The sequence below is a fragment of the Anneissia japonica genome, unplaced genomic scaffold (genome assembly GCF_011630105.1).
Source record: "Anneissia japonica isolate Jap-2015-1 unplaced genomic scaffold, ASM1163010v1 scaffold21_len1647178_cov195, whole genome shotgun sequence".
NCBI classification, from domain to species: Eukaryota; Metazoa; Echinodermata; class Crinoidea; order Comatulida; family Comatulidae; genus Anneissia; species Anneissia japonica.
This window is the reverse complement of record NW_022750455.1, coordinates 235,920-250,632: the sequence shown is the minus strand read 5'-3', so window position 1 is coordinate 250,632 and position 14,713 is coordinate 235,920. Positions and strand designations below refer to the sequence as shown.

The 14,713-nt window shown below is 32.0% G+C and overlaps 1 protein-coding gene across 2 annotated transcripts in view; it reads right to left on the bottom strand.

Moving 5' to 3' along the window:
• Nucleotides 1–14,713, bottom strand: part of LOC117121334 (nucleoplasmin-like protein ANO39) — a 49,880-nt gene that overhangs the window by 34,508 nt on the left and 659 nt on the right. The window contains exons 2-9 of one of the 2 annotated variants that reach the window (XM_033266484.1): nucleotides 13,081–13,196; nucleotides 12,023–12,145; nucleotides 9,772–9,862; nucleotides 9,334–9,479; nucleotides 7,455–7,541; nucleotides 7,164–7,232; nucleotides 6,951–6,985; nucleotides 5,803–5,914 (exon numbers count right to left, since the gene is read on the bottom strand). In XM_033266484.1, coding sequence (XP_033122375.1) covers nucleotides 5,803–5,914; nucleotides 6,951–6,985; nucleotides 7,164–7,232; nucleotides 7,455–7,541; nucleotides 9,334–9,479; nucleotides 9,772–9,862; nucleotides 12,023–12,145; nucleotides 13,081–13,196 — 779 coding nt within the window. The remainder of the gene's footprint in view (nucleotides 1–5,802; nucleotides 5,915–6,950; nucleotides 6,986–7,163; nucleotides 7,233–7,454; nucleotides 7,542–9,333; nucleotides 9,480–9,771; nucleotides 9,863–12,022; nucleotides 12,146–13,080; nucleotides 13,197–14,713) is intronic. The other variant, XM_033266485.1, reaches the window with a different exon arrangement.

Here is a 14,713-nt window from a genome sequence, read left to right as displayed (position 1 = left end):
ATATGGGGCATACAACAATCACAGAAATGTTGATAGTCTGGACTGGGCTTCACAAAAGTCAAGTTAAAATATTACTTATTAAAACTTATAATTGATTTATAAAAATATTGTTTTTCATCAATCCTGTATAACAAACATTGGCAACTTTACAACCACAAAGTAATGAACAAATGTTGACGATTTGATTAATTCGTCATCATAAAATTACTAGAGTGTTGAGAATTAGAGGTAAATAGTTTTATGCTAGTCATTGTGGTGAAAGTATCCCTTTTACCGGACAAGTCAAAAAGCTAACCTATTTAAATATCCTAGTCAATGATCCCAACGACCACCAACACAACAAACACATAATTGATATACTAAATCATGTTTCCTCATAAAAAAAATCAACCCACGCACACACTCGATACGTTACAAGTGTTGTGTACTTTAATAACTGTCGTGCGTAGTGGATGACTGTATCAGTTGAGTTTACAAGGTCTTTGTACAGTTGCTTAATATCTCTTTTAATAAATATAACCAACACACTAAAAAAACATTAATTATATTGAAAGTTTTCACATGCTAAAGTCCTCATGGCAAAATTGAGCCATAGTTTTGAAACTTGACATCACAAGGAGCAGACATGAATAATATACTGTAGTGGCCTATTTTTTTATGTTGAACTTAAACTTCACCATTAAAAATCAATACTGTATTTGAATTACTAAAGCTGTGACTGAATTAAAATGTAGAACAAGAAAATTAACCGCCTACTGCAATTAACTGTTGCATAAATAATAATGTTCCTATGTTCTTTGCACAGACCGTTAAATTGGCTAGTAATAAATTTAAGGATTTTCGTAGTAAAGCACTGAAAATTGAATTGTTTTGATCCGTGTTCCAATCAGAAGCAGATAACATGTTTTACCAGACAGTTTATCTTTAATTGGAAAAAATAAATCAGTCTCATAAACAACTGTGTGACAACTAGCTTCCTAGAAAAAAAAAACAAAGAACTGTCACTAACCACTTATTTTATGACAAGCGACAATAATCCGCAATCGCCAATCAAATTAACGACGACCTTATCCTGGAGGTACATTTCCCACTCTCGTCAAAATGACAGCACCATCAATTAATCGCAAGATAATCAACATGCATAATCATAACAACATGGCACACGCCCTCTTAAGTACGCAAGTACTCTGGGTCTTTTGTCACTTAAGTTAAGCTCCCAAGAATTTAAAAGATTCTATATCAGACATCATGAATTTTTTAGGGTAAAAATTATTACAGGCACTGATGTGATGAAGATGATGAAGCATGATGGTTTATAAAAATTTTAATTGGTTCAAAGATTTGTTGTAATATTTAAATTTATGCAATTTAGAATCCACATTTCCCACTATATCATTGTTTGTTTTTGACTTCAATTCCAGTATGACGCCTAAGGTTAAAAAATAACCAGCCGTGACCTTTTTGCCAAGCCATCTATCTCGCTATTAAATACAAAATTCTGGCAATCCCAAACAACTGAACCTAATCATTCATCTTCTCCTAAATGTGCTATTTTACTCAGCAACGAAAATTGGAATGCGATACTTTCCTTCTAAAATACTGTGCAGTGTACATAACTAGAGCATAGGGTAAAAATATGTTTACAGTGTCTGGTAAATTTTGTATTGTAAAAATGGCAAACATGTGTTAAGAAAATAAATCTATTTTTTAAGGGTAATTCTGTCAAGGTAAAATCTGGTAAAACTCTCAAATTTTCTCAGAAGAAAGAACCAAATAAGTTATCAATCTCCAAGTTATCAATCTCCAAATAGACTGAAGTAATTAATCGTTTTTCTAATTAGAGACCAAAACTTCTAAAGATAATGGAAACCCTAGTCCCGAAAGTCCTTAAGGGAGACCTGTATATACGAAAATCCTTATGTTCATTGATTTTCTATATTATATTTTTTTTTTAAATGACTTGTCAATTTTAGGATTCATGCAAACAAACTGTTGTATTCTTGTGTCTGTTAATTGATGAGTAAATGTTTTCTTGTTATAATTTTCAATTGAAGGTTATTTAAAAACATACATTTGAAGCAATTCAAATATTGAAATTAATTATTCTATTCAAGTTCATCCGACAAACGTGCAATGTATCTTAACATATCAACTTACAGTAGCAACAAGGTAAAATGACTACTGTAGGTTCCTGACTTTCTCCTTGGCCTTGCCGTTAACATCCTGTGAACAACCTCTTATGTTCTTCCAAACACCCCTCTATGCCTGTAATTGACAGTTGTGTTTTATGAGGGAATTAGACATGAATGATTCATTCACATTATCAAATAAAACAAACATTCAACAAACATTCGCAATTAAAATGTTTCCTGTCATCAAATGAAGACACAACTATGAACCTTTAAATTAATGCAAGTTCAACGAAATATATCAACATTTTATGATGGTTCTCACACTATGAAAACAATAGTTATCGCTGATAAAATAGAACACACACAGATATGTACAATTAACAAGCAATGATATATCTAGTTCTGTCACATAACTTTCTACAATGGAGTTCAAAAGGTAAATTTTCTTCCGGATTAATGTCTCCTGTTTTAACAGCACCACTGTTATGATCAATTAAACTGTTAACAGTATCTATAATAGTATGAAAGTTTATTAACAGGTGAAAGATGGAGCATTATTACACAGGTGAAAAATGGAGCATTACACAGTTGGAAGATGGAGCATTACACAGGTGGAAGATGGAGCATTACTTACACAGGTGGAAGATGAACCATTACACAGGTAAATTGTGGCGTGTTACACAGACGAAAGACCGAGCATTACACAGTGGTGAATGCAGCATTAAATAGGAAGAAAATATAGCTATACACAGCTGGTAGATAATGCATAATACATAGGTGGTTTACACAGGTGGTAGACACAGCATACCACAGGCAAAATATTACAAAGATGGGGCACATACCATCGCACAAGAATTATACAGGTGTGGCATTTTTTATTACTGCACAAAATTAAAAATAAAATGTAAACACCTAACTACTTTCAGTATACCTACATAATTGAAGTGGGGTAATTTCTAGACAGGCAGTAAAAAAATATAATGCGCTAATTTTGAACGTATTATGAAAAGTGCTGAAAATAAACATTTGTATTTTGCGTATATCTCGACGAGGGCGTGCACGACAAGACAAGAATTTTTATGCACACATTATTTATTGATCACAACAGGAAACATTATTACGATGAAAGATGAATCCTATAAATGAGTTTCATGTAATATTGAATGAATGATGGTACTATAATTTGGCCTAGCTAAGAAACTAGGTCTCAATGTAGACGACCTGGCCTAACCCAAGCCCATAGCAATGGTTGGCCTCTACTATAACTAAAATTCCAATTACATATTTAATTTGTTTGTGAATAGCCATAATTATATTTGCTGTAAAGCAAGCTGGAGGGGACATTTGAGACATATGATTCACTGAACAAGGCAATGATTGCTTTCAATGAGGAAAATTTTAAATAAACTATATAGACTTAAAAAAAGTATCAAGTTATAAACCCTTTGATGTATCAACTGTGCATCAACAATAATATCTTAATGATCATTTTTTGGCAACTGTGCATGAAATTACACTTATCCTCACAGAGTACATACCATACGTACAAATACTCCAATGCATGTAGTTTGTTAAGGATTTCTCCTAAGGATATATTCACCATGGAATTAAACACATGACGTGGCTTTAGGCTTCACAACTAACGATCAAGGGTTCGAACTAGAGTCTGGTCAGTTGTGTCCTTGAGCAAGAAAAAATAATGGTTACTACTCCCCACCCAGAAGTTAGATTAGTGAATAATTCTGTCTGTAAAATAAATGCATGCAGCATTGAAGGGTTTGTATATTGTATGATGATACCTGAAGTCCAATGGAAGAACACTAACTGCATATGGTAAATAGCATTTTTATAAAATTCTGCACTTATAAGAAAATATCTTTACATGAAATCAACAGTATTCCATTCAAGGTACAGATCCTCACTACCAACATCTCAGGCTGCTAGCCTAGTCCAACATAGGCTAATATTCTGTAGAGGGTACGATCAGCTAGGCGGTCTTACCAATATGCAGCTCATATCACTAGCCTAGTAATACCAACAAAGAGGGTGACATGTACATGCAACTTAACTCAAAGCTTACCATAACCTGTGACATATAGGAAACCCACTTAAGCTGAACTTCCTTACTCCTAATGGTTGTTACAATCCTGACCTACAAGTCAACCTTTGACCTACTTTTTACATGATTTGAAGGTATTTAGTTATAAATCTTGACTAATATGACACACATTCCAAATTATTAAAAACTTTTCACACAAATTAAAAAAAAAATTAAGTCAACATTTGAATTGCTTACTACAGTAGAACCTCGTTTTTACGTACCCCAGTTATACGAACCCTCGGTTTTACGAATGCCTCGTATCGACGATGATGTCATCAAAAACCCCGAAAATATTCAAAACAAATGGCCATTTTCAGAGCAACCATAAGTAAAAAGACTATAACAATAAACTATAACAATAAACAAACCATAATGCAACGTATTTTCATTAAACAGCGACGTTGATTGAGTCTAATATTGGGTTGTTATAATCTAAAACCACGTGAACTGAGTGAGATGAACAACTACCGATGGTGCTCAAAATACTTGTTTTCCTCCTTAGCTTCGTGTGGCAAACCATGGAAAAACTCGTCTGGTCGAATTTTCTACACGAAGCTGAGTAGACATAGTTTCGTACAAGAACGCTAATTGGTTAGCTCGCCCAGTGCATAGCACGTGTTTGCTGTTTCATGTACACGAACACTAATTGGTTGGCTCGCCCAGCGCAGCGCACATGGTTTTAGTTTGTCTCAACTGGCCCAGACAACACCAGAGCTCTGTTGTTTAGAATAGGCATGAAGGGGAATTCCCAAGTTTTACCTTTGTCGTATAGGTAATCTTACAATATTTTCATGTTCTTTAGTTAAATAAACGATATAAAGTGATGAATTAATACACTAGACACATGGTTTTATTTGAACACTTTATTATGACATCGTAAAGTGATGAATAAAGACACTAAACACATGGTTTTATTTGTAGGCCTAGAGGCTAGGTCTAGCCTAGGTAACATCGTTCGTTCCTACATACATTTATTGAGCGTTACGTACATATTAGGTCAAAGGTTACCACAAATTTAACCCAACCTCTATTTTACGAATCCCCCGATTTACGTATGTCCTCTGGTCCCGTACCGTACGTAAAATCGAGGTTCTACTGTATTCTGTTTTTAATTCAAAGTTAAAATGAAAAAAAAAAAAAAAAGAATTAATTTTGTTATTTAATGAACATAAATTCAATTATCAAAATCTATATAATATACAATTAATTTTCTATTAAATAACTATAAAAAGAGTAAATCGAAGTTTAATTTAACTTTCTATTTAACTTAACTTTTTTGGCTTCTATGTTTATTAAGTAAATTAATAGTTTTCAATTTAAGATTAAAACGAAAACAAATTTGGCGTAAAAAATACCATTGCTGCTTTTTCCTTATTGTTTAATTAATGTTGTACTTCCTTTCTCTTTGCATGTGCCCCTTCTGGGCCTGATTTAAGATTGTTGTATGTCTTCCCTTATTGTTTTATTATAAGTTACAAAGTGATTGTTGATGATATATACTTAATTTTCTATTCAACAACTAAGAAAAGAGTAAATTAAAGTTTGATTTAAAATTATTTTTTATTTTACCTTTTTTAGCTTCTTCGCTGGTTTCTTCTGGACCTTTGTTGCTTTCTTTTCTTCCTCTTCATCTTCATCCTCCTCATCATCTTCGTCCTCATCATCATCATCCTCTTCCTCACTGTAAGTAAATTTCTTTGTTAATTTATAGTTTTTTACTAAAGCTCTTTATAAAGGAAGTTTAAATACATTATTTTAAGGGCTAACTGTTATTGGAGTTTTTTTTATTTTATAGTTATAGGGCAGATATCCAGAAAACTGCTTAGGGCGCTTTTTTCCTGGTCATTGGATATAGAATCAATCATACCCAACATGCAACGTCCTCCACTCCCTGGGGAGTATTCCTAGTTAAGCGTGTAATCAGCACTACTAATTTCATTCCTAATCATTCACCTCCTACCAGGTACCCACTTGGGTGAAGGGAGGCAATTGCAGATAAAGTGTCTTGCCTATGGACACAAGCAGTGTGACCAGCATTGAGCTCGAACCCCTGACCTTCCGATTGGAAGCCCAACACCTTACACGCTGCACCACACACTTCTATATACATTTGATGTATTTAGTCAAAATATTTCTTGAAGGGTTGGATGGTATCATTCAATAACAAGATCATAAAACTTTCGGTACACTATAATGTAAAAAATCTCCTGTCAGAGCAATTTCACCAAAATGTAGAGACAACCAACCAGTGGTTTTACCTCACAAAAACTTATCTTAACAGAAGGTAGGACCACAATACATACATTAAGAAAATAATTGAGGAAATTATTTTGTAATTCAGCCTGTAACTCACTATACAACAACAATGTGCAAAATGTTCCAACAAACATTTAGCCCTTAAAATGGGAGTTTAATGACAACGACAGATATGGTATTCTTGTTTAGAAATATCAGAACAAATTTCCATGTCTGTTAATAGCTATCAGAAAAACACTCCATCAAAATATTACTGGTTAGTCCAAAAGAAAAATAAGTCATAGTGAGTGCTCAGATTCTATAGATAAGGTTCTAAACCCTGTCCAGACTAGCAAATTATATTTGCCAAAATATAAAAAGTATATTATATATATATATATATAAAAAATAATAATATATATATAGTATATATATATAATTTTTATGTGACGTGTGCTTTATAAAAACATTTGATACCGTACCTATCATCATCATCTTCGTCATCATCATCCTCCATCTAAGCAGAAACATGTAAATAGATTAGAAAACATTCACAATTTAAATATGTTTTAAAAAGATATATTACATCATTGTATTCATTTTCTATGCCAATATATATACGTCAATATATATACATATATATTATTTATAGAATATAAATTACGTGAAAGTGTATCCAAATAATTTCCACTTACATCTTCAAAGTCGTCATCATCATCATCGTCATCGTCATCATCATCATCTGCATTTTTGACCAATTTAGGCTAAGAAAAAATACATTGATATTATCTATTCCCATCCTTATAAATGATGAACGAGAGATTATATAAATGGATACATAATTATGTACAATCATATGTTATACCTTTCAAAATTTGCTGTTTGCTTCATATTTCAGGGTAATTCTCCAATAACTATAAATATATATATGTACACACACACAGGTATATACTTCAAATAAAAATATCTTGTTTTACTGTACTTACTTCAAAGTCCTCATCATCTTCGTCATCGTCGTCATCTTCATCGTCACTAGTCTTTCCAGATGATGCACTTTGGTCCAGTTTAGGTTGCTTTAGAAAAAAAATAAAGAATTATTTAAAATATCTAATTATCTTAGGAAGTGATATACAGTTGAACTTGCCCAAGTCGAATCAAAAATTTCGACTTAGAAATTATTCAAGTTAGGCAGAGTTGACTTAGGCAAGTTTAACTGTAGACCTTTTTTGCGAAATTTGAAATGAAAATTTTCGATAACCTGGCAACTACCACTGATGACTTCCAGAGGCATACGCACTTCGCACTACGTAGTTACCAGTGTGCGTGCGGTGCTCTATTTACACTAACTAACTGCTTACAGTAGGCTAGGCTATTGGAAGTCCCCCAGTGAGTTGCAAGATGTTGGCAGTGCTGTTTCAAAATAAAGCCAATAAAATGGTCTATTTAAACAAACATCCATGTACATTAAATCATCTATATTGAAAAGAAAATCTTACAATTTGTATAATCAGTTTATCAGTTTAAGGAGGAATGGGTACTTGCACATTCATACTTTTCATAATTTATGTATTCATCAATCAATCAATAAACAGATAAGACATGAATAAAATATAAAATGATGAAAATCAAAACTTAGTTTTTGTTACTATTAATAGATACATGAATAATAACAATTTTCAATTATTAATTCTTTCATATAAAAGCCATAAATAATTTTCTGTCAATCAAACTGTTTTTGTATAAAAAAGTGCATAAATCAACAAAAACTGAATTGCTTTGATGTGTCTCTAATTTAAAGTTATTAACTTATTTGACCCTTATAAATGATAATTCAAGGTTTTCATGATCGGTATTGGGTTATTTTTTAAGGTTTTAACCCAGACAATCAAACCTAAAAAGATATGGGTTAAAATACAATCCATTCTGGCATGTTCAACAGGAAAACAGTATCCACATTTAAACAGTTTCCCTATATGATTTCTATCAATCCCAAGCATACACAAAACAGGGTTTAAAAATAGACTTTGTGGTTACTGGGGTAAAAACAGAGTACAAGTTGATATCACCTTTTGGTTTAGTTTGCGGTAAAAAAAAATTCAAAACATCAACATCATATTCCCCTGAGGGGCCATAGTGAAACTTATATCAAAGAAAAATGTTAAATTGAACCATCAAACTGAGTATATACAATAAACCATAATCATTGGCAGCCTAGTCTCGAAAGACTATCCATCAAGCACCCATGGAGAGGGACATACATTATTAAAATTATTTGTTATAATTATATTGCTTGTTCATATATTTATTTAAACAACAACACAATAATTACAGCAATAACAACAAAAATACCAATAAAAATACCAATAGTAAAATAATGTAGAAAGACAAATAGAATGAAATTGATTTTGATAGACAAAAAGACATTCCACAAAAGTGCCTTAAACTCAATGAAGTTCATTTATGTTACAAAATTATGTTCCACCATCAGACAGTTTTACACAAGCTTAGGAGTTATCCAACAAGTTGTGTTAACTAGCTTATATGGACCATTAGCAATGTGCTATAATAATCTACACTCAAAATAGGTTCAATTTTGTGATAGATACTGGGGAAAAATGTTTAACAGCAGTTCATAGTTCTCCCTAAGTATTTTTATGAGGCTTAGTGAAGTTATTTTTGACAAGATTTATATCCAGGACTCTGGGATTGAAAGGCGAACTTCTTCACCACTAAGCTACAAGTCCTTTCATCTCCACTGGTCATTGCACTAGGTTAAAAATAATAACAACAACAACAGCAAAAACAAGAACTACAACAACAATAATAAAAATAATAAAGCCTGAAGGCAGGCCATCACAATTTCACCTTTTTTTTGTTTATGTCTGATGGGGTATCTATCGGTCGTTTCCTCTTTTTTGACTTCAACATTTCTTGAATGTCCCCTTCTTCCTCTACCACCTCATCTTCATCATCTTCATCATCAAAATCATCTAATTTATCATCTTGTAACTCTGTAATAAGAAGATAAAGTAATAGTAAATAGTAAAAATAAAAATAATATATCAAAATGCAGATAAGAATTTATACCAACAAATGAAAATTAGTTTTAAGCTGTCTAGATTTAAGATCATTCAAAAGTGCAAATTGACTTTACATAAATTTGAATACCAGGTGAGAAATTGATACAAACTATAGTTTTAGATTTTTATACCTATTGAAAATTTAATTTTAATATGATCTATATTTTTAAATTTCTATACCATACTGGAAACATTAGATGTTGAAAGATGTTTAATACTTTACCCAGTGCATGTTGTCCACTCATGTAAATGGGGCCATTACCAGAAACTAACGAGAAAGTGACAGGCGGTTGAAATCCTACGTCCAATGTTGTCTAAAAATGGAAAGATTGGCATCAAATTTTACTGGCTATACCACCCAAAATTCTCTCACATTCAGTATCAATAAATATATTTGGAAATCGTGCTGGCAACGACGTTTTAACCAGTAGAAAGTGAATATTTAAGATCACTAAACTTGTTTTGTTATTGCCAGTTTAATAGACCTTAGGTAAATATAAAATGTTGAAAGTAAACCTTGCAATAGGATGTATTTGGAGGGAAAAAATAAGTTGTGTTAGCTGAGGTATTTAAATAGCACTGCATTTTATTTCTTCCAAATGTTTGCCTACAGAGAATCCAGGATTAACAATGAAATAGTTCAGTAATACCACAACAAACCAATTTCTACTGTTCATGCTTGAAATATCTTTAGGCTTCAACACACAAGTTTCTGTTTCTCAGAGGTGTTTTTGCCCAAGGCAAACATATCATGTTCACCCAGAAATTTTTTTCTTTTCAAAGTAAATCTGTTGGTTGTCACGCAAAGGTTTTACACTATATAGATTATCTTTGAGTGCGATTAATTGACTTGCTGTTGACAAAGTAACTTAAGCAAAGGGGACGATGTTGGGGTATCTGGTACAGTCACGGCAAGTCTTTAAATCTCTTATGATTTCCAAGTGAATGAACATATGTTAAATTGAGCAGTTTATTTCATGATTAGCCCCGGGGATATAAGGTTTAGACTAGACACGTGCACCATTATATGTACATACAACATAGTTCTGTATAAAAAAACTTGATTTAATTCCCATACAGTATTTGTTTAATTTTGGCAGATTACAGGCATATTTTTATGGGTAAATGACCCGGAATTCTTTGAATACCACCCCATCTTATATAACCACCCCACAACTAAACACTGTAGGTGGTTTTATTTACATACAGTACAGCATACGACTATACATCCAATAATAGATTTACAACCAATCACCTCATCTGCTACATTAGTATGCAACTTTAAAGCCAGGTCCGGAGGAATGTAGATACACAACTGACTTTCTAAAGACACAAAAAGCATATTTGACAAAAGACTTGGCAGTGGTTAATATTTAAAAACTGGAGAAAAAGGTGAAAAAAGGAGGCTAAGCCTCTTTTCCCCCAGTTTTTAAATATTCAAAAATTTGTATATCTCATTAACCGCTTCCGAGTTTTCCATCAAATATGCTTTTTCTGCCTTAGAAAAATCAGTTGTACAAAATATCAAAAATTGTTTTCCCTCCGCAGCCTAGCTTTTAAGTATACTGTAAGCATCGCTTTTACTAATTAACTGGATGTGTACAATTGTTCATATTTTATTATTGCTTTTAACCTCTAATTAGCCACACCTCTATTGAAACAAATGAATTCTTCCTTTTACATAATAGCTAAATGAATAATAAACAGCTGCATGATCTGAAATTTGCAATTGTACAATCAAATTATAGAGGGCGTCCTCTTGTTAGCTCCTTCAGTTTGTATCCCAACACGATGGCGTGTATTTCAATACTTGGAGTATGTATTATACTTTCTTATCAGTTTGTATTGTCATACACATCAATAAAATGATATAATACATCCATTACCTGCTTTTAAGCTATTTAGCTTTTTTTTTAAATTTAGCATTTAGTTTAGTTCATATGGAATTATGTTAATAAGTATTAATTAATAATTATATTAATAAATGAATTCCACTTTTTAAATCTAGACATGCGACTGAATGAGTAAGTCTGGAGTGCTTGCATTACTTTTAACTCATTTTCTCATGCTAAGAATGATTGAAGTTTTATGGTGATTTTGTTTGTAAGTAGCATGGGTACTCTGACGTACATAAAAATCCTTTCAAAAATAATTATGATTTGATAGAAAAATTAACAAAATTATAAATATCTTATAAATTAACTTTACAAATATAATTTACGATCTTATAAATTATGTTCGTAAAGTTAAATGTTTGTAAAACAGTTTTATTATTACCGGATTCAAAATTCCTCTAAAGTTGGTAGGCTGAAATATTTACTAAACAACTGTATTTGTGATAGAATCGTTTTATGGAGTGATGATTACCAAATTTATGCGCATTCTTACATGCCTACTGTACACAACTTGACGCTATTGAGAGGGCATGGTTATGCTTATGCCGAAATGTTTGTTATATCCTAACATTCACTTACACATTCATTTAGTCCAATTTTAAGAGAAAATAAAGGTTGTTTGATTGTCTCTCCATCGATGTCCTCAGAAGCTACCTGCACCACATTTCTTTCACCGTCTTTAGCTTCAGTTCCTAAAACTGCCTAAGATTTATAACAAAATAATATATTGTTACTGTTAAGATAATCATATAGAATGTGAAACACACTTGGTAAAATTACTAGGAGAGGCCTAGGCCCAATATCCCCTCACAAAATAATTACAAAACGAATGATGATGATGATGATGTTTTTAGCTTGTAGGCCAAGGACATGAACAAGAGGACAAATTTTTTTGAAAGTTTGCAGTGATTGACCTGGAGGTCACATTTCACCTAATAATCACTTTTTTTGTGTTGCAGCTAAAAGGTGCACAGCCAAAATCGGTTATTTGCCGTTCAAACACGCTATTCATTGCGTGTTTTTAATCAATTTTTTTTAATCACTTTTTCTTTAAACTGGTCCTGTTTCTACTACGAGAATAAAAGAAATTTTTCGAAAAAGCAATTTTTAATCGATTATTTCTTTCCAGTAGAAACAGGCCCTTAGATTATGTGGTTAGTGAGGTGGAAAATAATACTTTTTATTAAGGTCAATGCTTAGATTGCGTGGCACTATTTAGTGTACGCGATAATGCATCTAAAGCCCTGTCCAAACTACCACATTTTATTTGACAAAAACATGTGAAATGCCTAAATATGGTCAAATTACTGTACTTATATAAATATTTTACCGGAGTTGGGTAATTAATTCAGAAATCATCTATACCCTGGGTATTCAACACTTTTAAAGCTGGTGGCCAGTTCTCATCTGTTGAGACTGGCGGCGGGCTTCTAAATTTCACAGCCCAACCCCTTCTCTTTTATAGGCCTACAAGTTGTATACAAGGGTTCTATAGATATGAGTGTTGGGTTATGTGTAAGTATAGTTTAAAGGTATTGTTGGTCAGTCTGGTAATTCTGTAAAGGGGTATATCACAGACGTCACCAGTCTCCTGTGCACAGGAGTCTCCCGGAATTAAGCAGAACATAAAATTTTACCTGCTTCAAAAATAGAAAATGCTGAACAGCGCTTTCCTCAAAGCTGTCATCATCATCCTCATCTCCGATCTTTGGGTCCCATGTAATAGAGGGCTTCTTCTTGCTCAGTTGTCCCGCTAAATTAAAAATACAAGTACTGAAAATATGATTAGCCGTACCACTAGTCTATTACTTCTTCAGTGTACTGTGTATAAAAAAGCTTGTTGGAAATAAAAATCTCACCTAGTATCAACGTGCTACTTTTTTCTGTATTTAAAATAATGTTAGCAAACATCTTGCAGCAAGAAACTTTTTACCTTTTAAGAGAGACAGAGCCAATAATGGAGAATAAAGCAATGATTTTAAGATAAATAATCAACCATGTACTGCATTAGTATGCTCTGTGCAATGCATATTTGAAAGTGGTGTGTGATCGAGTGCGATATATGGACTATTGTACATGATTTTTTACAACTTCATATACAGTACACTGTCAAAATATGTTGTTTAATAATGTTACAATTTTGCAACATAATATATACAAATATTTACTGGGATGAGAGGCATGGTTCAAATTATAGCCCAAGGTTATCTGGAGAAAAAGACCCAATGAAAATCCCAGTAAATATTTGTTTCATATAAGACTACATAGATTCTAATACTATTAACCAGTTAGGAGGGCATGGCTGTAACTATTATCCAGCTTTTTCAACCAATCAAATGCCTGGAATCTATGAAGTTGGTATATTGATTTAGCACCTCAATGCTTTTTCAAAATACAATTACTCCAATATATTACAGTAAGCCTCAATTGGTGTGCCAGTCTTGATTGTAGAGCAGTGCTTATGAAATTTTATGTTTAGAAATGAATTAACAAAGTGAATTTACTAATTTTCTTTTTTTCAAAGGATGAATATTTATGATGGTGATAACAATTAGAAAAACAATTTTTGATGATAGAAATAAGAATATAATAATACAAGTGATCCATTTAAAAGGTCACTGATATTATTTTATTTCTTCTTTTTTTTAAATTACTGTAGATAGGCCTATGGAAAATGTAAAAGCCATCAAGATGAATAAATATATTACATAAGACATTCAAATTTTAAAAAATGAAATTAAAGTTATTTTTTATAAATTTCAATTGTAAATATTTTGATAATACATACAGTAATGTTATTTTTACATAAATAATAATCTAATTTTTATACAGTAACTTGTAGTATTTTGACATTTTATTAGTTATGTAAATACAATTAAAATGTTTTACCAAATTAATGTTATCATTTTTCTAGTTTAGTAAATAGAATTAAAATGTTTTACCTAAATAATTTGATCTTATTATGTTTTACGGCTTTTCTGTTTATTTAAATGTATTAAATTTATTGTCATGTATTTAGCATTAATGCTGCCATTTGAGATCAAATAAAATTGAAATTGAAAAAATTGGAATTGATACAAAAATGATCTACGCAAGTCAAGAAGGTATTATCTAAGTCAAATTATGACGCTTGGGAGTGGAGTTTTTGGAGAGAGAGAAAGAAATCTTCTTCACCACCAACTATATTTCCCCTCCGAAATAAACCTAGGTAGGATGCAAAAGAGCAAGTGTCAACAATTTGACACTTCATTTCATAATTATTAATGCATG